This window comes from Carya illinoinensis, chromosome 6 (assembly GCF_018687715.1).
Source record: "Carya illinoinensis cultivar Pawnee chromosome 6, C.illinoinensisPawnee_v1, whole genome shotgun sequence".
NCBI lineage: Eukaryota > Viridiplantae > Streptophyta > Magnoliopsida > Fagales > Juglandaceae > Carya > Carya illinoinensis.
In genome coordinates this window covers 26,536,695-26,560,886 of record NC_056757.1, presented here as the reverse complement: position 1 = coordinate 26,560,886, position 24,192 = coordinate 26,536,695, and the positions used below count along the sequence as shown (strand labels likewise).

The window sequence follows — 24,192 nt, the reverse complement described above, 5'->3', positions numbered from 1 at the left end:
TTGCATTTTTGGCAAATGGGTCTTCCTTGAATATTTTAACTTCACAGTAAACAATGACTTTCCTCAATTTTTGAGCCCATCGACCATGGATCTGAACCTGGAGTTTATCAAAACCAATTTTAAGGTGAGCTGGGAATATTCACAAACATGCATTAATTTTTTTACTGTGATTTTTCGAGGGAAACCCAGTTTAGTTTTGTAAACGAGTTGTTGTTTTTGTTGCAGAAAGAGTAATGGAGGACAGTGCTGACTCTTGCTTATCAGAGTCTTGGTGTTGTCAGAGAATAAGAGAAGAAAATACCAGCATGAGTCGTCGGGAAGAGCAGGGACGGAGTTCCTTTGATATGGGTGTCGGCGTTCAGTTCGTGGTGAGAGAATCGTGTGGGTGATGGAGATATTAGAGTGCTTTTCTGAAGACACTCGAAGCAGAAGACTTTAAAAGAAAAAGAGAAAAAATCAGGTGTAACTTGATTCATGAACATTTTTTATAAAATGCGTACGTGGCATATTGTGATTCGTTGGCTGTGAAAATTAGTTTATACCCGACCGGCTCCCAATTTTTTCTAAATGAGAAATGATATTTGCAGTCGTGGTTGTGTAAGTGGCGTGCAGTCATTTTGAAAAAAGTGAATTAATATGAGATCCACATGAAAAAAAAAATTATTTTTATAATTTTTTTTATTCATTCCGTACAACCGTTTGCATCCCGCTTATATTTACTAACTGCATCTAGCAGTTCTGTTGTTAAATATTTTAACATCAAATATTAATAATTAAATTTTTAATTTTATATGATTTTAGATAAAATAATAACAGTTAAAAAATATATTGATAATAAATCTAGTTTGATTATAAGATAATCATCACCATAATAATTTTATTTTGAAGTATTTCGATAGTTAAAAACACAATAATATTATAGTTGGAAAACCTTAATCTAGTACTATTTATAGACTTCTAATTATTTTGAAATTTATAGATATTTGTGTCCTATTATGACTAAATATAAATGTATTTTTATTCCACTGTCATTAATTAAGTGATAATTATGCGCCTCCTCCAAATTACATAGGTGAATGTACGATATTCATGAATGTTTTGATAACAAAGTTTTCACCAAAATAAATTTATAAATTGATTTAATTTAATATAATATATTAAATTATAAAATTATTTTTATTATAAATTAAATTTAAAATATATATAATCATATAAATTCATAAATTTACTTTTAAAAAAATATTTTTATAACCATAACACTTATAAAAACTGACCAAATAAGCCATAATAAGAACTGACCTAATTATAAGCCATAATATATAAGCGAAGGACCACTCTTCTGCCTTAAAGTTTTTGGACTTCATTTTTCTTACTACACAGTTTATTTTCTCATGCAATAGGGAAGTTTAGATTTAAGAATACTTTGATCTGCAAATAGTTGATATATAAGTTAAATACAAAACATAATTATTTTCAATAATAAAGAAAAAAAAAATGATGATTACTCTCTTTAATATTGCTAGTAAACTTTTGTATCGATGAAAACTTTTAGTCACTTTTATATATTTTTTATATACTTCATTGATGAGATTGGTCAAAATAATTATTTTATATTAAAAAAAAGTGATGCAACCAATTATATTAATAAAGTTTACAAAAAAAATACATAAAAATAACTTTACATAAAATTTTTATTTAAATTTATCTCCAATATTGCTTGTGCTTTGAAATGAGACCCAACACACAATATAAATTGAGGTACTCCTCATGAGTAATACTCAACATTGATCATACATAAGCAAGTCCAATTTATTCTTCCCCACTTTTTTCAGGAAACGCCATGCATATGGACGTAAGCTTCATCAGCTCCTAGCAAAAGAGACATAAACTGATGCCTGATCCCATCAGCTACCATAAAGTTCAAGACGAAACCTAGCTAGTTGTCCACACAAACTAATTCCCTTTCATTTTCTCCAAAATCTCGAGGAGCTTCTCGATATCGGGAATAACACCTTTAACAGCACCATCCGCGCAGAAGCTCTCCACCCATTGCACCAGTCCAGGAGTCTTTACCTCGTCGAGCAGCTTCACCCCGCCCATCTTGTCTATAGCCCTCAGCCAACCCAGCATCGGTCCTAAAGCGATATCAAGGAACCCAATTCGATCTCCTCCAAAGAAAGCCTTCCCTTTGCTGCTTTTCTGAAATGCTTCCTCCAACAGCACAAGTCCTTCAGTCACTTGTTCTACTTTTGCAGCCTTTTCCTCTCCTTGTGCAGTGTTAATGAGTTGCATGGACGGGAAAAACTGCACACTCATTTGATATTCTTAATGGTTCAGAATGTATTGAAGTGTTGCATGTATGTGAACACAAGTTAATTTCGGCCTAGTTGCACATACAAATCTCAGTTTCTATATATAGGGTAATCCTACAAGAAATCATCAGTAGGGATCATCAAAAGAGAAGTACCCTAGCTTATCAAGATCTATTATCAAATGATATTACTCGTTAAAAACTTTCGACCCGATAATTGGTGTGTGTATATATATATATATAAGATTGTTTGAATTTGAATATGTTTTGAGTTTATTATTTTTAATTTTATAAAGAAAATATCTTAAACATGATTTAAAAAGATAAGAGACAATCATTTTCTTAATATTATATACATGTCAAGCCAGCATATATATATATATATACATGATACAATAAATATAAAATAAATAATTTATTTTTTCAAAATTTAGTAACTCGTGTATGAATAAGCTTACTCTGGCAAGGAATAAACAAAAGGTGCTGCTACTTGGCCTCATGTTTTTGCCACATCAAAGTTATCACAAGTGTAAGTTGCTTCTTTTTTCTTTTCCTTCAAATATTTTTAAAGCATCCTTGGTCATTAAAAAAATTAAAAAAATTTATAACTTCACTAATATTCAATTTCTTAACTATTTAAAAAAACAGAGAGATAATTTTATGGAGAAAAACATGGTGCTAATTATCATCTTCCTAAATAAATTACATGTGAATAAAATAAAATTCAATAATAAGTTCAAGTTTAACTCAACTATATATTATACAGCTTTTAACAAAATATTATTATTTTAATTTTTTTTAAGCTTTTATGGACCTAAAAATAATATTTTGCTAAAAAGACCCTTAGGTACGCATCATTTCATTATAAAAGTTAGCCAAGCAAAACTTGGCAAGCCGAACAAAATTAACCACGTACCTTATCATCAACATATGCAGCCCAAAATCGTTCAATAGCACGGTCGTAAGGATCAGAAGGGAGGATGGAAGGACCAGAGCTCCAGACCTCGTCGATGTACTGAACAATGATCAGAGACTCAGAGATGGATTTCCCGCCATGGATGAGAACAGGGATTTTCTTGTAGACAGGGTTTGATTGGAGAAGAAGCTGGCTCTTAGAACCAATTGTCTCTTCAAGAAACTCATACTTAACAGATTTGATGTTCAGCGCAATACGAACCCTCATCACGAATGGGCTCGGCCATGCACCCAGAACCTTGACATCACTGCAGCTGCTGTTCGCCATGAGCTCTCAAAAATTATGGCAGTCACAAACTTTGGAAGATGCAGTCTGAACGTAAACCATTAATACCGACTCTCTGATTAAGGTAGGAAGTACTGGCGCTTAGCTTAAAAAAGTCGGGCACGTGTGGAGAAATTAGGGGCGCATATTAATGCTGAAGATATGGTTACTGCGACTCTAACTAATGAGTTTGACTGAAATGCTTAAATTGGAGCCACTTATCTGCACACCATTTTTTCTACGGTGTCGTGTGAAAGGGCAGCGTAGTGATGACTTCTGTCAGTAGTGAGCTAAAGTCAATCAGTAATATTTCCAGAAAGTGGTTAAGAGCATCCCATCCGATTTTCCAAAGGATCGTATTTCTTATAATTTAAAATTTATTTTGAAATTTTGATTAAAATACACTTTACATCTAGATTCTTATTTTAGAAAAAAAATTTAAAGACTAAACAGCAAATTCCTATATTTAAAAATTTATTATTCATTTCTTAAATCATTTTTATCAATATTTTATTCTAATATATAAAATAAATAATTTTTCAATCATCTATACTTTCTCTCGTACTCATATTTATTATAATTTTAAATAATAATTTTAAAAATAATTTAATTAATTATGAAAATATAAAAAAATTAATTTTAAAAATATTATCATATTCACAAAAAAATAATTTAAATTTTTGTTTAAAATATTCACTACAGTAATAGTTCAAAAAATAAGAAAAAATATTGAGTAGTTAAATTTGTAAATAGAAGTTAAAGAAAAAAGTAATAAAAAAAAAATAGAAAAATATTATTTAATAGAATAGAAATAGGGATGGGAAATAAGATGTAGAAGGTTTTTGAAAGATGAATAAAATTTAGGAAAAATTTTGAGGAAATATAATTTTGAGTTAAATTATAGGGATGAGAATGGGGAATAGAATGAAGATGCTCTAAGAGCATCCTCATTCGGTTCCTCAAAACACTGTATTCTCCATAATTTAGGGTTTATTATGGGATTTTGATCAAAATATCCCCACATCCGGTCCCCATTTTAGGGAAAAGGTTTAGGGAATAAACAGTAAGTCCCCATATTTGGGGACTCACTATTCATTCTCTAAATCATTTTTATCAATATTTTATTCTAATATATAAAATAAATAATTTTCTAATCATCTACACTTTCTCTCATACTCATATTTATTATAGTTTTAAATAATAATTTTAAAAATAATTTAATTAATTAAGAAAATATATAAAAATTAATTTTAAAAATATTATCATATTCACAAAAAAAATAATTTAAATTTTTGTTTAAAATATTCACTAGAGTAATAGTTCAAAAAATAAGAAAAAATATTGAGTAGTTAAATTTGTAAATAGAAGTGAAAGAAAAAAATAATAAAAAAAATAAAAAAATATTATTTAATAGAATAGAGATAGGGATGGGGAATGGGATGTAGGAAGTTTTTGAAAGATGAATTAAATTTAGGGAAAAATTTGAGGAAATGTGATTTTGAGTTAAATTATAGGAATGGGGATGAAGAATGGGATGAGGATGCTCTAAGCGAAGGGCGTCCTTTTGTTCTTAAAGTCTTCCCATCTTTCCACATAATTTATATCTATTAATGGGATATATTACTAAAGAATTTTGTTACTTAAAAATAAATTTACGTATTAATTTATATATTAATATTGATTTATTTATATTTAAAATTTAAATTAACATTATTTTTAATAAAATTTATTTTTTGACTAATCACATTAAATTAATATATAAATTAATACACAATTATACTTACAAATATATTTTTCTATTATTAAATATTTTAACATCAAATATTAATAATTAAATTTTTAATTTTATATGATTCTAGATAAAATAATAACAGTTAAAATATATACTCTACTTTATTATAATTTGATTATAAATCTAGTTTGATTATGAGATAATGATTACCATAACAACTTTATTTTTAAATATCTCTCGATAACTATAAGCATAATAATATTATAACTGAGAATCATTAACCTAGTACTATTTTTAAACTTCTGATTATTATGAAATCAATAGATATTTGTGTCCTATTATAACTAGATATAAAGGCATTTTTATCCTACTATGACTCTTTAAGTGATAATTATGTGACTCCAAATTGCATGGGTGAATATACGATATTCATGAATGTTTTGATAACAAAGTATCCACTAAAATAAATTTATAAATTAATTTAATTTAATATAGTATATTAAATTGTAAAATTATTTTTATTGTAAATTAGATTCAAAATATATATTATTATATAATCATATTAATTCATAAGTTTACTTTTAAAAAATCTTTTTATAACCATAAAAACTGACCAAATAAGCCATCATAAGAACTGACCTAATTATAAGCCATAATATATAAGCGAAGGACCACCCTTTGGCCTAAAAGTTTTTGGACTTCTTTTTTCTTACCACAGTTTATTTTCTCATGCAATAGGGATGTTTAGATTTAAGAATACTTTGATCCGAAGCCATTTAAATCGCGACATCTGCAAATAGTTGATAAGTAAGTTAAAAGTAAAACATAATTATTTTTAATAATTTAGAAAAAGAATGATGATTACTCTCTTTAATATTGCTAGTAAACTTTTGTATAGATGAAAACTTTTAGTCACTTTTATGTACCTTTTGTATACTTTATTGATATGTTTGATCAGATCAGTTATTTTATATTAAAAAAATGATGAAATCAATTATATCGATAAAATATATAAAGAATATGAATAAATGACTCCACAAAAAAATTTTATTTTAAATTTATCTCCAATATTGCTTGTGCTTTGAAATGAGACCCAAAACATAATATAAATTGAGGTACTCATGAGTAATACTCAACATTGATCATACATAAGCAAGTCCAATTTATTCTTCACCAATTTTTTCAGGAACCGCCATCCATATGGACGTAAGTTTCATCAGCTCCTAGCAAAAGAGACATAAACTGATGCCTGATTCCCATCCAGCTACCATAAAGTTCAAGACGAAACCTAGCTAATTTTTGCCTAGTGGAACCCCTTTCATTTTCACCAAAATCTTAGCAAACTCGACGAGCTTCTCGGTATCGGGAATAATACCCTTAACAGCACCATCCGCGCACAAGCTCTCCGCCCATTGCACCAGTCCAGGAGTCTTTGCTTCGTCGAGCAGCTTCACCCCGCCCATCTTCTCTATAGCCCTCAGCCAACCCAACATCGATCCAAAAGCGATATCAAGGAACCCAATTCGATCTCCTCCAAAGAAAGCTTTCCCTTTGCTGCTCTTCTGAAATGCTTCCTCCAACAGCACCAGTCCTTCAGTCACTTGTTCTACTATTGCAGCCTTTTCCTCTCCTTGTGCAGTGTTAATGAGTTTCATGGACGGGAAAATCTGCACACTCATTTGATATTCTTAATGGTTCAGAATATATTGAAGTGTTGCATGTATGTGAACACAAGTTAATTTCCGCCTAGTTGCAAATACAAATCTCAGTTTCTGTATATAGGGTAATCCAACAAGAAATCATCTGTAGGGATCATCGAAAGAAAGGTACCCTAGCTTATCAAGATCAATCTCAGTTTCTACATATAGGGTAATCCTACAAGAAATCATCAGTAGGGATCATCAAAAGAGAAGTACCCTAGCTTATCAAGATCTGTTATTAAATGATATTACTTGTTAAAAACTCGACCCGATAATTGGTGTGTGTGTATATATATAAGATTGTTTGAATTTGAATATGTTTTGAGTTTATTATTTTTAATTTTATAAAGAAAATATCTTAAACATGATTTAAAAAGATAAGAGACAATCATTTTCGTAATATGATATACATGTCAATCTAGCATATATATATATACATGATACAATAAATATAAAATAAATAATTTATTTTTTCAAAATTTAGTAACTCGTGTATGAATAGACTCCGTCAAGAAATAAACAAAAGGTGCTGCTACTTGGCCTCATGTTTTTGCCACTTCAAAGTTATCACAAGTGTAAATTGTAATTTTTTTCCTTCAAATATTTTTAAAGCATCCTTGGTCATTAAAAAAATAAAAAAATTTAAAACTTCACTAATATTCAATTTCTTAACTATTAAAAAAAAAGGCAGCGATAATTTTAAGGAAAAAAACATGGTGCTAATTATTATCTTCCTAAATAAATTACATGTGAATAAAATAAAATTCAATAACAAGTTCAAGTTTAACTCAATTATATATTATACAACTTTTAACAAAATATTATTATTTAAATTTTTTTAAAGCTTTTATGGGCCTAAAAAATAATATTTTGCTAAGAAAATGCATAAAAATTATAAATAAATAAATAAATAAAAACTTAGGTACGCATCATTTCATTATAAAAGTTAGCCAAGCAAAACTTGGCAAGCCGAACAAAATTAACCACGTACCTTATCATCAACATATGCAGCCCAAAATCGTTCAATAGCACGGTCGTAAGGATCAGAAGGGAGGATGGAAGGACCAGAGCTCCAGACCTCGTCGATGTACTGAACAATGATTAGAGACTCAGAGATGGGTTTCCCGCCATGGATGAGAACAGGGATTTTCTTGTAGACAGGGTTTGATTGGAGAAGAAGCTGGCTCTTAGAACCAAGTGCCTCTTCAAGAAACTCATACTTAACAGATTTGATGTTCAGGGCAATACGAACCCTCGTCACGAATGGGCTCGGCCATGCACCCAGAACCTTGACATCACTGCAGCTGCTGTTCGCCATGAGCTCTCAAAAATTATGGCTGTCACAAACTTTTGAAGATGCAGTCTGAACGTAAACGATTACTGACTCTCTGATTAATGAAGGAAGTTCTGGCGCTTCAAAAAGTCAGGCAGGTGTGGAGAAGTTAGGCGCGCATATTAATGCTGAAGGATGGTTACTGCGACTCCAAGTAATGAGTTTGACTGAAATGTAACCGAATGATTTTTTTTTTTTTTTCACTTTTAGGATTTTTGTTAAATGAAAATTCATTTTTTTATTGAAACATGAGTTACAAAACAATTAAAAAAAAAACACTTCATTTTCGCTAAAATATTAGATGTGAAAATATTTTATAAATTAAATTATATGGATTTATAAATATTTTTTTTTTTGTGGATAGCATTAATTGTGTATATTATTATTATTATTATTATTATTATTTTCTAATCGATTGTGTATATTATTTTCTGGGGACATTAAGGAGGAGGAATAGCCTGAATAGGGGTCGGTGGCCTGTGTGGCTGAAACTATAAACACAAAGGAAAAGGGGTCGGTGGCTTGTGTGGCTGAAACTGGAAACACAAAGGAAAACTAGCAGCTGAAATTGGAGCCACTCATCTGCACACCATTTTTCTATTGTCGCGTGTGAAAGGGCAGCGGAGTCATGACTTTCTGTCAGTGATAGTGTTCATAAGTGCTGTTCGTACTGTCCTAATAAAGTCTATTTCAAAAACAAAATAGTTAAACGAAGGACCACCTTTTGCTCGTATCTACATAATTTATATCTATTCCTTAGATATAAGTGTTATTAAAAAAATTTATATGTAGTTATTTTTATATATTTTTTTATTTATTTTATTGATGTGATTAATTATGTATTAAAAAATTAATATAGTCAATTACATTTATAAAATATATAAAAAATACGTAAAAATAATTATACGTAACATTTCTTAGATACACATGTGGCAAGTGAGGAAAAATTAACCAGCGAGGAAAGGCAGTTTCATGTCAGACTCGCGCGATAGTGAGTGATTAGAAAATAAATTTGTTACATCAAATGCATTGTTTGTATTTAAAGTTAACTAGTCATATTTCTCTAATATTGAGATCAATCTATAAATATAAATCATTGTCGACATGAAAACTCAGCTTATCATATCCCAACAATATATGAATCTACAAACTAAGCATTAAGAATTGTGTCACTATAGGAGTTTTGGCATAATCGAACACCTCAATCTTATAAATAATCTATCAAGCTCGTACTAGAAATTCATTCATTAATTAGTCATTAGGAAAGGTTAACTCCTTTTTGGCTCAGCATTGGAGGCATCCCCACTAGCTTTCTTCGTGGTTTGGATCTCACTTGATTGTATACGGCTCCATTGTATGTACTTAGGGTAGGCTCCATTGTATGTGCCTAGGGTGAAAGTTTTGCTTTCCTTTTTGGTTGCAAGTCATTGGGGCAAGTCATTGGGGCACAATGCAGGCATAGCCGGAAATTGCATTAACACATTATACATACTTTATAATCTGACATTCTACATTAAATTATGTCAATATGTGATTTTACTTTTATAAAGTTCTTGAATAGCTAAAATATTTCTCATTCTTTATATTGGTAAAAGGGAAAATGTAGTTAAAAAAAATAGAATTTTGAATGTTTTTGCCTTGAATTTCTACGGCCGATTTTAAAAGTTCCCTTGTGTAAATGTTATTTCCAAAATCTTTTGGGGCAGGGCTTCATGGATTCATCCTTGGTTGTAGTTGAGAATCTTAATGAGTGTGTCGATGAGCTGGGTTTGGTGGTACTGCTGAATCATTGTGACTGATCGTTGCGATTTATGGAGCGATGTCGTCATCAAATTTTATCGTAGATAAGAGATTTATTATTATTACTTTTTTTATTATTGCAGTGAAGCTCAAAATCATGTTTGGCACATTGAAAAGCTTCTCAAATGCTTCATTATTCAGATTGTATCTGGATCCTCAACAAGTCTAGAGATGATCATGTTGATGGATGATCATGTTGAGCATCTTGAATTCTCTACATTGATTTTATAACAATCTAAATAATTTTTTAAAGAAAAACTCTATTCATTATCCACACCAAAGTTTTCAATTTTGTACCATACCGGCCGGTACAGCTAATAATTGCTGTGCTGGAACAACAATCGGCATAAGAAAGGATTCTACTTCATACCAGATCAAATATCGGTCGTACTAGCCTGTTTAAGCAGATATTTCAGATTTCAGCTGGTATGCATATTTCGTCTGATACATGGGCTGGCAGTTGGCTGGACAAGTTTGTAATTAAACTGAAATCTGAGGGACATTTTCGTAGAAATGATAGTACGTTTCCGGAATCGTTTCTTTTCTTCCTTTTGATTTCCAGATCTAACTTTCTTTTCTTCATTGTTCAAACTTCATTCAACAAACACACCTTTCCTTCCAATTTCGTTGTTGGCAACACAGAGGAATTGAGGATACTTGAAAATCATCTGAGATTTGAGTGATTCAAAGTTTTGAGATTCGAAATCGAACCACACAACGGCTGTAGTGGCATAACGATTGATACAAGGAAAGTATTGAAACTAACAATGAGGAGTTTCTGATCAAGAAATGAAATCTATGGCTTGACGGAAATATGTGATGTGTGGTCTCCATACACATCATATATTTTTATTTTTTATTTTTCTCTTACTAAATGTGTAGTATATGGATTATGAGTAGAATAATTCAATTAGGGTAGGTTTGGTAAGTAAGATGAGAATTTTGAGTTAATATGAAAGTTTAAAATATTATTTTTGAGTATTATTAGTATTTTGAAATTTGAAAAAGTTGTATTGGAATTTGAAAATGTTAAATTGTTTATTATATTTTGTGTAAGAATTTGAAAAAGTTGTAATGATGAGATAAGAATTTTGAATTTAGATGAGAATTTTGAATTGAGATGTATTTTCTAAATCTGTCCTTAGTTTAAGAAGAATAAAATCAATTTAAAAAAATTATAAAAAAATAAAAAAAAATATGTGATGTATAATTTGTGGAGATGATAAATAGTGAAACTCTTTTTTGAATTAATTGTTATAGATTGTTGGGAATTTGACAATTTGCCAAACAAAAGTGGTTGAGCCACTTACCCGACGTATTGGCTTTACACAACGTAAAAGTAGAGTTTGACCATGTGATGTGATGTGATGTTATGTTGTCATGGCTCAAGACCTTGTAAGAGCATCTATATTGATTTCATTAAAATTATTTTTAAAATTTTATTAATAGTACATATTTTTAATAACTCTAAAACTTTTCTATTTATAACTACACAATGGATTGGCTATTGAATTTATCAAAATAATAAAATAATATTATTTTTTTAATAATAATACTTTTAATTTCTTTTTTTCATTTTTTGCAATTACACTAACCATATGTTTATTAATAATTTAATTTGACACTTAAATTATTACTTCCCAACTAATTTTTTTCCTCAACCTAATTGTCCAACAAACACATTTTGCTTAATTAAATTGAATTTAACCAAGCCATCTACTACCCATTTTAATTTGCTTATTGAATTGAATGTAGCCAAGCCAAGTCCGTGAATATTTTTCCACATTAAAAAATAGATTCGGGAGGGACTATCACAATTACGGCTGAGCACCGACTTTTCGAAGTCGGATTTGGCCTCCTCCGACTCCGACTCCGACTTTGGGCCGAATCCAACCTCCGACTCTGACTTCAGCTACACCTCACTCCGCTCCGACTCCGACTCCGACTTGTCAAAGCGGAGTCGGAGTTAGGCTTTTTTATTTTTAGACATTTTTCCTTGACCCAATTAACATTTCAATTTTACAATTTGCAACTCTAATTGGATTTGGGCTTCTATATCAATTTTTTAAAAAAAATATAATTTGATATTTCTACTTCTAAATTCTACTTCTAAACAATAAAAATAAATTAATAAGTAAGTAAAAATATATTTAAGTTAGTAAAAATAAAATTAAGTAACAATTTAATGTGTGTTATTTAATTAACTCACTAAAAAAATCACTAGTTAATTGTTATTTTATTAATTATTACTAACTTAGAGAGTTAGTTATATATTAGAAATTTGACAATTTTTTTTATTGTTTTTATATCCAAGAGAATAAATTTAATACTTATGTAATTATATTGTGATATTAATTTAATATATATATAACTAACAGTATACTATTATATATATATATATATTATATTAGTAATACACTAATACTAATACTATTAGTCTATTAATATATAGTAAATTAGTAATATTTATTAACTTATTTACTATAGTCTAATAACTAGATAGTCTAGATGTAATAACTAGTAACTAATAATATGTGATAACACTACACTAGTACTAATAGATAATAACTTAAAGATATTAATTTAATATATATAACTAATAGTATACCATTATATATATTAGTAATTTACTACATACTAATAGTCTAATACTATTAGTCTATTAGTATATAGTAAATTAGTAATATTTATTAACTTATTCACTATAAGTTTATAACTAATAACTAGTGCTAATTGCTAATATATTATTGAATTTAACTAATGATGTTACTATATAAGATATAGCTAGTTATATAAAATCTATATAATCAATTTTAATTTTTATATATTAGTATTACATGCTATTATAAATTTATTATTTATATATTAGTGTTATATGTTATATTATACATTAGTATTACAATGTTACATGTTATTAAGCATTTTAGTATTTATACATTAATATTACATGTTATTATATTTATATTTATATGATTAATATATAGAAAAACACATATATGTTTTATAAAATATGTACATTAACGGAGCGGAGTCGGAGTCAGAGTCGGAGTCGGAATAGGGAGTCGGAGGGGGAGTCGGAGCATCGGAGTCGGATCGGAGCGGAGTCAGAGTTGGATCCGCCTGGCCTCTGACTCCAACTTCCCACCGGAAAAAAAAACTCCGACTCCGACTCCGACTCCGACTCCGACTTGTTAGAGGCGGAGCGGAGTCAGGGTCGGAGTCGGATTTTCGGATTTCTACTCAGCCCTAATCACAATCTATAATATACAATATAGGTACCCCAATAGATTTCTATATGAACAAAGTCCATATAGAACAACTATGCTGCATTCACAAATCTGACAAATAATCTGATAATGCATGCTATAAACTAAAATTATCTAGAAACTAATATGATAAATAATCTCAAAAATATTCTCATAAATAATCCAATAAATAACACAAGTTTTACTCTTTACAAATCAAGTACCTCAAATCAAAATACAACTCACAATTCCAAAATACCCATATAAAGTTAACATTTCCAACAGATCAATTCCAAAATACAATCAGCCCATATAAAGTTAACCTTTCCAACAAGTCACGATTCTAAAATAAGATTCCATTAAGTAATAAAATATTTACCATTCATAGTGGCTACCCAGCCACATGCTTTATAAGAAACTTGTGGCTAGGCAGCCACTAATAAAAGTCGAAAATTTGATATCATTCGGATGAATCATCTGAATTATTCATGAACTCGTCAAAAATCTTCTTCTGAATATTATGGAAGTAGGCTTGCTGCATGACATTCATGCCAGAAAAATCCTTGCTCATGATCTCCTTCTCGAACTTTTTCTTATCAAGTTCTTGTTGTGTACTTCTATTGCGATTTGTCTTCGTCATCCATTCTCTCCTCTCCACCATGAACAACTATCTATCCTTGGTTATTGCTCCTAACGCTATTTTGAACTTAGCATCAAATGATTTATGGGCTCTCCGCTTCCTCAAGTTTTTTTTCTCAACTTTTTGGCCAAGAGACCTCTCAACGTTCTCCTTCACAATGTCGTCCAAAACCTCACATGACTGCTCATTGGCTAGACGTTAATCATTTGGCCTTCTCTTCGTATTTAGTGTAATCATGTGTTGATGCCATTTGGGTTGGTGTCTCAAAAGACACTAAGAATGCTCCAATGTAAAGTTCCCTCACTCCTTATACAGTATTTTTTCCTTTTCAATCTAAAAAAAGTTAAGGAATATAGTCAGAAAATAAATATTATATAAATAAATACATTATTAAAGAAAAATGGTACATACCTTATCCTGCTCAGTCGCACCACTCGAGTGTAATGATTCTACTTGTTCTAGATATGCACAAAACATATTTATACATTTTTGAATCATGGACTAACGATTGATCAATGACCCTACCGAACAGTTCATAGTTTTTGATTTTTTATACTCGTGATAAAAATCAAAAATTCTTTCCCACATTTGAGTGGATTTTTTATCAGTACCTCGAATGGAATCAATGCTAATGTTGAATCAACTAGAGACAAGTACATTATCCCCCTCTACAATGAAAGATGCACTTGAACTTCTTTTTTTTTTTTTTTTGGTGGAGGGCTCTTTTCACTATGAAGGGGGGTTGCTTGGACCACAATATTAGAATGTTGTGTGTATGTTGAAGTGGAATTAGGACCTTCTCCTCCACTTTGTAAGAGAGTGGTGAAGAAAGAGTCCTCCTCGAATGGATTGTCCATCATTTAAGAGTCGTAATTATTAAATTGTTAGACAATGTAGCACATACAAGACAGCACAACAAATACAATACAAGACAGCACAACATATATATAGCATATACAACAGGTTATTGATAAGTATTGCACAACATCATGTTTGGGTGTCACCCAAAATTTGCAACCAATTAAAGTTGCTGCATGAGAGAACAAAACATCAAATGATAAAGTAGAAATGCAATCATCTATTTTCAGTCATGCAGGACAATCTCACAATTGACCTCAGTTTTTTTTTTTTTTTTTTTGGCAAAAATTCAAATAGCAACACAGTCTCACAAATTGACCTTATATAAAACCCATGACTTTCCCAAATAAATTGGGGACATCTACTGGTGAATGAATTAGGCCCCAGATAAAACCCATGGCTTGCCCAGTTGCTACTCCAAAGAGAAAAGGTCACAAGTACCTCAAATTAACCATATTTGAGGATATATGTGTGTGTGTGTGTGTGTTTTTTAGGACTGTATATTTGTAGAAATGCCAAGAACAACCATATACTTGTGCCATTATTTTTTTTTCTTTTACATGCGTTGTCTACCGAAGGAAGTTAAGAATAAAATGTAATGAAACTACAATCATTCCTTTTTTTAGCATCTGCTGAGATAGATAATCTATATTACAACTCCATAACCAAGTATTTGTTGGCAACACAGTCTCACAACAGAGTTTATTACTCAAAGAGGGTGACTGACATTTCTTGCACCTCTACTCCTATTTAGCAAGATGTACTCTTTCAGTGATAACCCCATAGCCTCTAGAAAATATACTGTGTTTACATTATAGAGGAGCAAAATCTAGTCTATTTACATTACATAAATGCAAAATATACTATGACAACACCATAACCTCTGCTCCTATTCTGCATATACATTACAGTCTACTCAATCCATTATACTGGGGATGCAAATCGTGTTTTATATGCTCAATCCAATACACTGAGGATGCTAATCGTGAATATACCAACAATACATTTATATAAATTATCACACATTGGGGATGCTAGTCACACACATATACCATCAACACATTACAAAAATGCAAAACACAATACACTTTTCTGAGTGGTTGCTTGACAATCCACAACACTGAGTGTGCCTGAGAAAATCAACCAAAAAAAAAAAATTAAATAAAGTTAGAACAATGTATGCTTGGTCAAAAAATTTAAACACAATAACCATTTTCTAAACATTCTTAACCTAGAGTGAAAGCCCCAATCGGGGCTGACCAGTTACATTTTATTTTGAAACTAGGGTTGCAAGATATTCAAAAAGGAGATGAACCTAAAAGGAGAAGAAAGTCACGCCAAGTTGAAAGGAGACAAACCAATATCGAGCCTCACTCTGATTCTACATGAAGAAAAGAGGAGAGAGAGAATTGGAGAAGGAAAGGGAGAAGAAGCTCATGCAAACCTAAAAGGAGAGAAACCGTGGAGTTCCAGTCTGATTTTGCGAGAAGAATCAAAGAGATGAAGAATCGACACTACAAAAACGAGAGAAAGAGAGAAAGGGGGAGAGAAAAGATGCAGGGAGGAAAAGGAGAGAGGGAAACGAAAAGCCTGTTTTTCGGAATAAAATACACGGTTGATGAGTGAACAATAGGTCTTCAAATTTGAAGGACAACCAATATTTACCATAGCTCAAAACTTTTCATAGATGTCTTTAGCTAATCCAATGTAGCTGTATTTTAAGTAAATTCATTAAATTTTGCATTTGGCTAGGCTTTTAATGAAACTAAGAGCATTGGCATTGGATTAACTAAATGCCTTTTCATCTTCAAATTTTGTAAAACCCATCCATATTTACTCCACATTGAATTAGCCAAATGGTTTTCATCTCAAATCTGAGTCACAGTAAATTTATTATTCTTTTCATATATGAAATGTATAGTAGCAAGTCTAAATGTATTTTTTTTTATTGTATTTCGGCACCTCATGCGGCTCTTCTCTTCCTTCTTTATCTCCCATGTTCTCTTCTCTCCCGCACGAGTCTTCCCTCTTCTCCTTCTCTCATTCTCTCCGTCGAAAACTTCTATCCAGCACGACGTCTGTTCAACCTTCTCTCCAGCATAGTAACATCTGAAACCCTTGATTTTGCTTTTGATTTTATTGTTTGGGTCCAATTTTGTTGATGTTGTTTGTGCTTGATTCTTGGCCTCATGCTCTCTGTTCCCAACAGACCTTAGCCCTTACCCCATTTCATCATCCATGGAATCTAGAGCCATGAGAGACTAGCGCAACTTTTTTAACCTTCCACAACCCTTCTTCAATGGTCAAACCAAGTTCAAGCTTTAAATCTATGAAACCCAAGCTCAAACCACACCTAAGCAAACCCCAGAGTCCCAAGTATTGGTCCTTCTTCAAAACCCACCAAATCCCAAACCTCATCTCCTCTGTCACCTCCCTCACCTTCTCTCCCACAACTCCACACCTCTTCACGCCACCTATTCAACCTCACTTACAATCTTCAGCTCATGTCCCGATAAAAGTGGGATTTGCATTGGATCTTACTGTGCTCGTAGTATTAAATTTACTAATTAAATCCTTCTAAAGAGCAAAGACCTTGGGATCTTATTAGAGATTATGAAAATAAAAATAAAAAAGTAATTAAAAAATAAAAATTAATTAAAGAAATATAAATAATAAAAAATAATAATATTTTATTATTATAGAGAATGTGATAGCTAATCTAATGTAGATTTTAAGTGTTGATTGATTAGCTAAAAGTTAAAAAGTTACATATTCTTTAAATTTTGAATGTTAAGATAGCCAATCCAATACCAATACTCTAAAATGCCCGTGTAGTTGTTGTGTTCATCAATGGTAAATATAGGAAGAAGTCAACTCTAGTTTTTATAGGACGCATGAAAAAAAATCATTTTATTCATAATCTTTGCACCACATACTCTTAAAATTCAAAAGTACATATTCTACAACTATTAACATACAACTGACAGGCAGAAGGCTACGACTTTACCTCCAGAGTCAATGATTTTTAGGAGATGTTTGGAAAAAATTTTCATCTCATTTTTTTATCAAAGATTATTCAAACACAAATATTTTTAAAATAATCATTACAACTTTTTCGAACTAATTATTACAACTTTCTCAAACTTTTAAATAAAAAATAATATTATAATAATATAATATTTTTATTATATTTTTTATTCAATTTTTTCTCTCATTTTTCAAAATCAAATAAATGATTATCTCAAATTATCTTACTTTTTACAAACCCATCTTACTACTATACATAAAATTCTCATATAATCTGATTCCCCAAACATTCCCTTAGGATAGAATTTTAAGAAATGTCCATGCCATATCTGGACCCTACTTGGATTAAAATCCCCTAAAATCTAGGTTGCATGGAAGAATTTCTTCCAAGCTGAAACTGGATCCATTACCGAGCAGATTTGTAAATGGAGGAATGAGGATAGTCTTATAATATAGAGAGAATCTGGGTTGAGCGTACATGGGAAAGTAGGTTTTCATGTGTAGAGGCATTAAATATTGAAAAATGTTGTTCTTCTTAAATTTTTTTCAAACTATAGCACCTGTTGTGCGACGTATTTTAAATAGCTGCTATTTAATTGATTTGACACGAATATCTATATTTAACCCCTAGTTTGAGTATTTACACGAAGTATGCTAAAACTGCAAAATTTGTATGGCCAACACTAACTATCTTTCATATTGTTTCATTGTCATCTCATGTTGCAGCACTTGGCTTTTCCTTGGGATTGCAATTTGTCCCACAAGCATGTCATTTGTCTTGGAGATTGGTAGTGTGCAGTGTAATAATCTTCAATGCACCCGAACTGGCAGAACTTCAAGCTGTGCAGATACTGCACTGGTCTTGAACTGTTGAATTGCTCCACCCACATTCCCACGCTCACATCTTCCATCTTGAATAACTGCAATATAAGGACGTCCATCTAATCAGTCATGCCAAGAACTGCCAAATCACATCACGTGTATGTGTGCCTGTGCGTGTGCATGCATGCATGCATACAATACATAGAGAAAGAGGGATTGAAATGCAGAAGAACATTGCAACATACTCTTAAGTTTTGCTTTTCAAACTCAGATATGATGAACTGTGATATGTCAGATGACAAAATGTAACCCGGACCATTTGCATAAGGCGGATAATCTTCCTCTGGCCATTCCTGGAGCTCCCAAGAAAAGGACATTATATGAACAATATATCAAAGCCCCACATAAGATAACTAGCAAACTCAAAAGAGCATTAAAAATCAAATTGGTAAAGAAGTCTATAATGTCTGGATATTCAGCTCAGCCAAAAGGAATGTGATAACGTAGTTGGTCACCATCTTTTTATGCCCCCAACATCAAACATTTTAGAAAGGAATTCTTCATGCTACAGATCTATCTTTAATATTGGTCGCAACACTTTTGGGTGACAGATAATTTAAACACACTGTAGCTGAGGCAATCACTCATTTAGCCAGAGGTGGAACCAAAATCTAACCTTGTGGGTTAATTGTAAAAGTCCCTTTTTTTTTGTTTTAAAAAAGACGGGGTTTTTCTAGAATTTAACTTTTAGAAAAAATTTAAAAATAATTTATATTAATTTTTTCAAATTTGAGTGAATGCACACCAGTAGTTCCACCCCTGCATTTAGCTATGAACTAGAAATTCCAAAGCAATGCCCAATATGTCAATTAATCATGCGGAGTGAGATAACTGTACAAAGGAATGTTTGGGTGTCTAATACCGATAACCCAGTAGTCGGGCCCTTTTTCAAAAGTAAAACAAGTATTTACACCTAATGAGCAAACTGCATTGTCGCTGAACATGTGGAAAAGAACTATATGATCCCAATGCAGAACTTTGATAATCATGTCATGAAGCAAATGAACTTTCAAATCAAATACGCATGGCATAACACCACATTCATTAAATTACCTGAAAACAAATACTAACTATAAAGTATTAAACAGGAAAATAAGAAGTAAAAACCAATAAGCACTGCTGTCAGTCAGGAAAAGAAACTGTTAAAAGAGATATATTAAGCAGCCAAACAATAATAAAAACAGAGCCAATGATCTTCTACGGATTCGAGGAGGGGGCATGTCATACCTCATATGTCACAGCCCATTTGCCATGACGGAGGGGCTTGTGGTGGTAGTTCATATTTCCAATATAAAGGCTTCTACCTTTGTCAACTTTTCTCACTTCCTTGATCACGGCAGTCAGCCTAACAAATGTATCATCATCACACTTCATGATATACTTGGCAGCCACCGTGCGAACCTGCAAAGTCACATAAATTAACAATATTTAATTTCTCGAAAGAAAGACAAGTGAATAGCCAACTTTGGGTCTTCTCCCCCAACTCACCCCATATTCGCAGATTGCTATAGTCTTCAACACAACAAGATCATAATTATCCATGTAAGGAACTATAACAATATCACCAAAATACTCTGCTTCTTTCTTTAGCTCCAGATTTACTTCCTTTCTTCCATGCTGTCAAAATATAAATCTAAAAGCTCCGACAAACATCCAACATAAAGCTTATGCAAAAACCTTTTCTCATTAAAAAAAAATAGGCCTCTGGCATCTGCCCTTACCAGTGCTACAAAAAACCGAGCCACAACATGTGAAGATTTAATTAACTTATGCTGCAGCCAAGATTTTCTCACAGCCATTCGCTCAGAAAAATGATTTCCAGCAGAAAGGATGCCAATGAAAAGCTCAACATGACCATTAGGAATAGGTGGGGCTTTCCATTTAGTAAACATCTCAAGGTGCATCTGCAGTCCAAAGCTTGGATGCGATGTGGGTAAGGAAGCAGCATACACGGAATACACATCAATATCCCCATTGACAGAAAGTCCAGTGGCATCTTCAAGCACAAATCCCTATGAAAATTACAATAACATTTTAAAGATGTCCTCCACTCATTTCTATATGAGAAGATATCACAAGGGTACTCACGGTGCGATAAGGAAAAGAAGTGACATGCCTCCCATCTACATTGACATGGTAACCTTCCAAGCCTGCACTCAGTGTTAGAACAAATAATTTTCCTTCAGCAAAAGGGTACGGCCAATCTATAGACACCTTCTTCGTCCGCCCGATCAGCCTGCTCAACCACCACGTTATCTTCGATTCTTCTGAGTGATCATTATCATCGCGAATCCACTTTTCACATTTCACCTGTCCATCAACTTTGTAAAATTAAAAGAATCAGCAAAGTAAACATCGTCAATCTTAATTAATTAATTGCCTTGTTTGGATTGAGAGAACATTTCAACTCATCTCATTTCATCTCATCTAATCATTCCAACTTTCCAAACTCTCACACAAAATACAATAAACAATTTAACTTTTTCAAATCCCAAAACAAATACAATATTAAAAAATAACATTCTAACAATATTTTATTTAACTTTCATCATCTCATCGCATTTCAACTCACCATCCAAACCTCCCATTAAACCAAAGTGAACCAAGTAAATATGTAGAATTTTTAATCAGAGCGGTTCTGAAATCATCCACATCTTGAAATTCAACAGAAGAAAGCAAGTGGTGTTAAACAGAATCACACTCCAGCATAAGATGGCAACACCGATAATCAAGTTTCCACATTCCGGTATAAAAAATTATTTCAGGAATTTGGATTATCGAAAAGTTTGTTTCTTCTAAAAACCGACAATATCACTTTCTACATCAAGATAGACATCATTAACAAATAAAAGCTCGAGACCATCACGCAAAGAGCATTGTGCCTCTGTCTACCTACTACATTTCGTTCACAGAACTTGTTCTAGTAGCAATAAACCAATGACAGGAAAAATGTCATGCATTCTTCGAAGTTAAAAAGATCACCAAAAACAGAACGGATTGAAATCACCACATACCTGTTTCGTCATCCGCCCTAGACTTCCATCCCTCGCACCTCAGCGCCGAGCCCCACTGCATCCTATAACACGTGTTCTGCTCGATCACCGGCTTCCCACTCCAATCCCCTTTCAACCTTGGGTTGAAATGCAAAATCCTAGGCGGATCCTCGCCGTCCACGGTCTTCAGCCCCTGCAACTCCATCATAAACTGCGAAACCATCACCGACTCGTCCCCTTCCCTCAACAACGATATCTTCGGATCGTACTCCGGGTGGGCCCAACGCGGAGTCCCCACCACCGTGATGTGGGACCACAGCGTTAGCCCGCAAGGGAGCACCAGTACCCGGTTCTGACCCCGGAACTCGTTCCCGGATAAAGAAATGGAATGCGAGCACAACTCCGACCGGTTCTCGGGCTGAGTTTTCGTATTAAGTGTGATCTTCCCGGAATCTAGATCGTCCCAGAGTTTCTTTCCCACCACCCAGGCTCGCTTCGCCTCCTTGTGAAGTTCAGAGAACACTTCCTTTCCGTCAATGCTATCGAATCGACTGTCGTTGAAGACCAAGCCCGAGACTTTCCTGAACTGGCGCATTCGCTGTTTCGGCAGGGAGTCCTCGTTGGACAGTTCCTTTCCGCTTTCCAGCGGCACGAGTCCAGGCAACGTATCCTCGAGAAACCCGAATGCATCGTCGTCCGAGTCCGACCGGAACCCGGTCCGGAAAACCAGTGGGATTTCGAAGCTCATGAAGAGTAGGTAAAGCAACACCACGCCCATAAAAAGTTGAAGCAGTCTGAGTCGACTCAGCGACGCCAAAATCTCGAGCTTTGCTCGCTTCATGGTCCCTCAAACCCTTCCTCCCTGCCTCCCTCCCTCAAAAAAGTCCTGCTCTTTTCCAGGACAAAAGAGAAACGAAAAAGAAGGAAACAGACTAAACGAATGAATGCACTATGGCGATGGCTTTCAGCTAATACTTAACTTTCTTCCTCGTCTGCTAAATCAAATCCTAACCCTAGAAACAGAGTTAAAGGATTTAGTAAAGAGGGATACAAGCAATAAAGTCAGCACCGAAATAGAGGATTGAAGAAAGGGAAAAAGAGCTAGTTTTTGGGAAGTGTACAAATTTGAAAATTGTCTTCCATAAGAGGAAACGAAAGATCAGAATACAGACATTAAATACCATTACTCTCCATCATCTTTATTATAATTACTGTCAATTGATAGTTTACTACAATTTAAAGAGTACAAAAACAAGGAAAGTGTTTGAATAGGACAGGTCGAAGGTGGTCGTGGACTACACGTGGCTCATTCTCAACCCTTTCAACATACTTTTCATTGTCATAAATTATATTGGATTTGTTTTATGGTAAAAGAATTTAGGGCTGTTCTCGTTATTAAAAATTAAATTATATCCTCTCAATTTATTTCATATATATTATAATAATTTTAAATTTTTATATAAAATATGATAAATAATTTAATTTTTAAAATAAAATTTATATTAAAAATTTATATTATAATAATATTTTATTCAATTTTTAATAATGGGTGAGTCTACATCCACCACTGGAGGTTTCTATTAGTCTATTTTTATTTTTATTTTTATTTTTTCACATCATTTTTTTAACAATTTTAAATAATTTTTAAAAAAGAAAAAATTCACAATATTATTAAATAATATTTTCTTAATTACTAAGTAAAAAATAATTAAAAAAAAAAGAACGGTAACTCTAAGCAGGATCCCTAACTTTTTTCTTTAATAAAATATTTCACTTCATCTTATCTAAACTACCAAATGAAACCTTACTTTAAAAATTTTGTATGTTGAATTAGGGTAGGTTTAGATTGTAAGATGAGAATTTTTAATTTGAAATAAAAGTTAAAAGTTAAATAAAATATTATTTTTTAATATTATTATTATTTTAAAATTTAAAAAAATTGAAGTGATTATTATATTTTACACGAAAATTTCAATGAAAAGTGTATCAAGATGAAGAGGACAGGAGTCTTTGCCCTCTTGTTGGTTTGATGGTAGGTAGGTTGGTTGGTAGTGTATTTATTCTTAATTTAGAAATGTCTTTTTCCTTTTTATTTTTTGAAATTTATATAGGAGTATATTATTTATCATCTCACATCACATATTATATATATTTTTATTTTTTTTATTTTTATTAAACTAATTGAGTTATTTTATTCATCATCCATACATCATGTACTTGTTATGAAAAAAAAAAATCAAAAGAAATGTGTTGTGTGGAATGTTAAGTAGAATTACTCATTTAAATATTGATATTATTATTATTACTATTACTATTATTATTATTATTATTATTATTATTATTATTATTATTTGTGATGTGCACCACCTTATTTTTAATTGAATGTTTTCTAAAAAAATTAAATTAAATCATTTAGTAAAATTTTATGATA

At 31.9% G+C, this 24,192-nt stretch overlaps 3 protein-coding genes across 4 annotated transcripts; all 3 read right to left on the bottom strand.

The window, feature by feature from the left end:
- Positions 1-1,663: 1,663 nt before the first annotated feature.
- LOC122313415 (glutathione S-transferase U17-like) lies at positions 1,664-3,671 on the bottom strand. Its single transcript, XM_043128394.1, has 2 exons — positions 3,228-3,671; positions 1,664-2,304 (listed from the first exon to the last, which is right to left on the bottom strand). Exons 1-2 carry the CDS (start codon positions 3,552-3,554, stop codon positions 1,954-1,956), a joined length of 678 nt encoding a protein of 225 aa, XP_042984328.1. The 5' UTR covers positions 3,555-3,671; the 3' UTR covers positions 1,664-1,953.
- A 2,641-nt stretch (positions 3,672-6,312) lies between these two features.
- Positions 6,313-8,301, bottom strand: LOC122313413 (glutathione S-transferase U17-like). Its single transcript, XM_043128392.1, has 2 exons — positions 7,975-8,301; positions 6,313-6,950 (listed from the first exon to the last, which is right to left on the bottom strand). The coding sequence occupies exons 1-2, from the start codon at positions 8,299-8,301 to the stop codon at positions 6,576-6,578; spliced, it is 702 nt and encodes a 233-aa protein (XP_042984326.1). The 3' UTR covers positions 6,313-6,575.
- Positions 8,302-18,373: 10,072 nt separating this feature from the next.
- LOC122314428 (hydroxyproline O-galactosyltransferase GALT6-like) lies at positions 18,374-22,950 on the bottom strand. 2 transcript variants are annotated; one of them, XM_043130033.1, is made up of 7 exons: positions 21,783-22,948; positions 20,857-21,089; positions 20,490-20,780; positions 20,257-20,385; positions 19,996-20,169; positions 18,954-19,061; positions 18,374-18,806 (listed from the first exon to the last, which is right to left on the bottom strand). In XM_043130033.1, exons 1-7 carry the CDS (start codon positions 22,600-22,602, stop codon positions 18,597-18,599), a joined length of 1,965 nt encoding a protein of 654 aa, XP_042985967.1. In that variant the 5' UTR covers positions 22,603-22,948; the 3' UTR covers positions 18,374-18,596. The 2 variants fall into 2 exon arrangements, with proteins under 2 accessions (XP_042985967.1, XP_042985968.1); XM_043130034.1 differs by lacking the exon at positions 20,257-20,385 and having other exon boundaries at positions 21,783-22,950.
- Positions 22,951-24,192: the final 1,242 nt, after the last annotated feature.

What these genes read in the sequence shown, in the direction of transcription:
- LOC122313413 (XM_043128392.1), bottom strand. Translation starts at nt 8,301, where the DNA reads ATGGCGAACAGCAGCTGCAGTGATGTCAAGGTTCTGGGTGCATGGCCG. An exon ending in CTGCATATGTTGATGATAAG is followed by an intron (nt 6,951 to 7,974) that starts GTACGTGGTTAA and finishes ATGAGTGTGCAG; the next exon opens with ATTTTCCCGTCCATGAAACT.
- LOC122314428 (XM_043130033.1), bottom strand. Translation starts at nt 22,602, where the DNA reads ATGAAGCGAGCAAAGCTCGAGATTTTGGCGTCGCTGAGTCGACTCAGA. An exon ending in CTTCTTTTCCTTATCGCACC is followed by an intron (nt 20,781 to 20,856) that starts GTGAGTACCCTT and finishes TAATTTTCATAG; the next exon opens with GGATTTGTGCTTGAAGATGC. An exon ending in TTGAAAAGCAAAACTTAAGA is followed by an intron (nt 18,807 to 18,953) that starts GTATGTTGCAAT and finishes CTTATATTGCAG; the next exon opens with TTATTCAAGATGGAAGATGT.
- LOC122313415 (XM_043128394.1), bottom strand. Translation starts at nt 3,554, where the DNA reads ATGGCGAACAGCAGCTGCAGTGATGTCAAGGTTCTGGGTGCATGGCCG. An exon ending in CTGCATATGTTGATGATAAG is followed by an intron (nt 2,305 to 3,227) that starts GTACGTGGTTAA and finishes ATGAGTGTGCAG; the next exon opens with TTTTTCCCGTCCATGCAACT.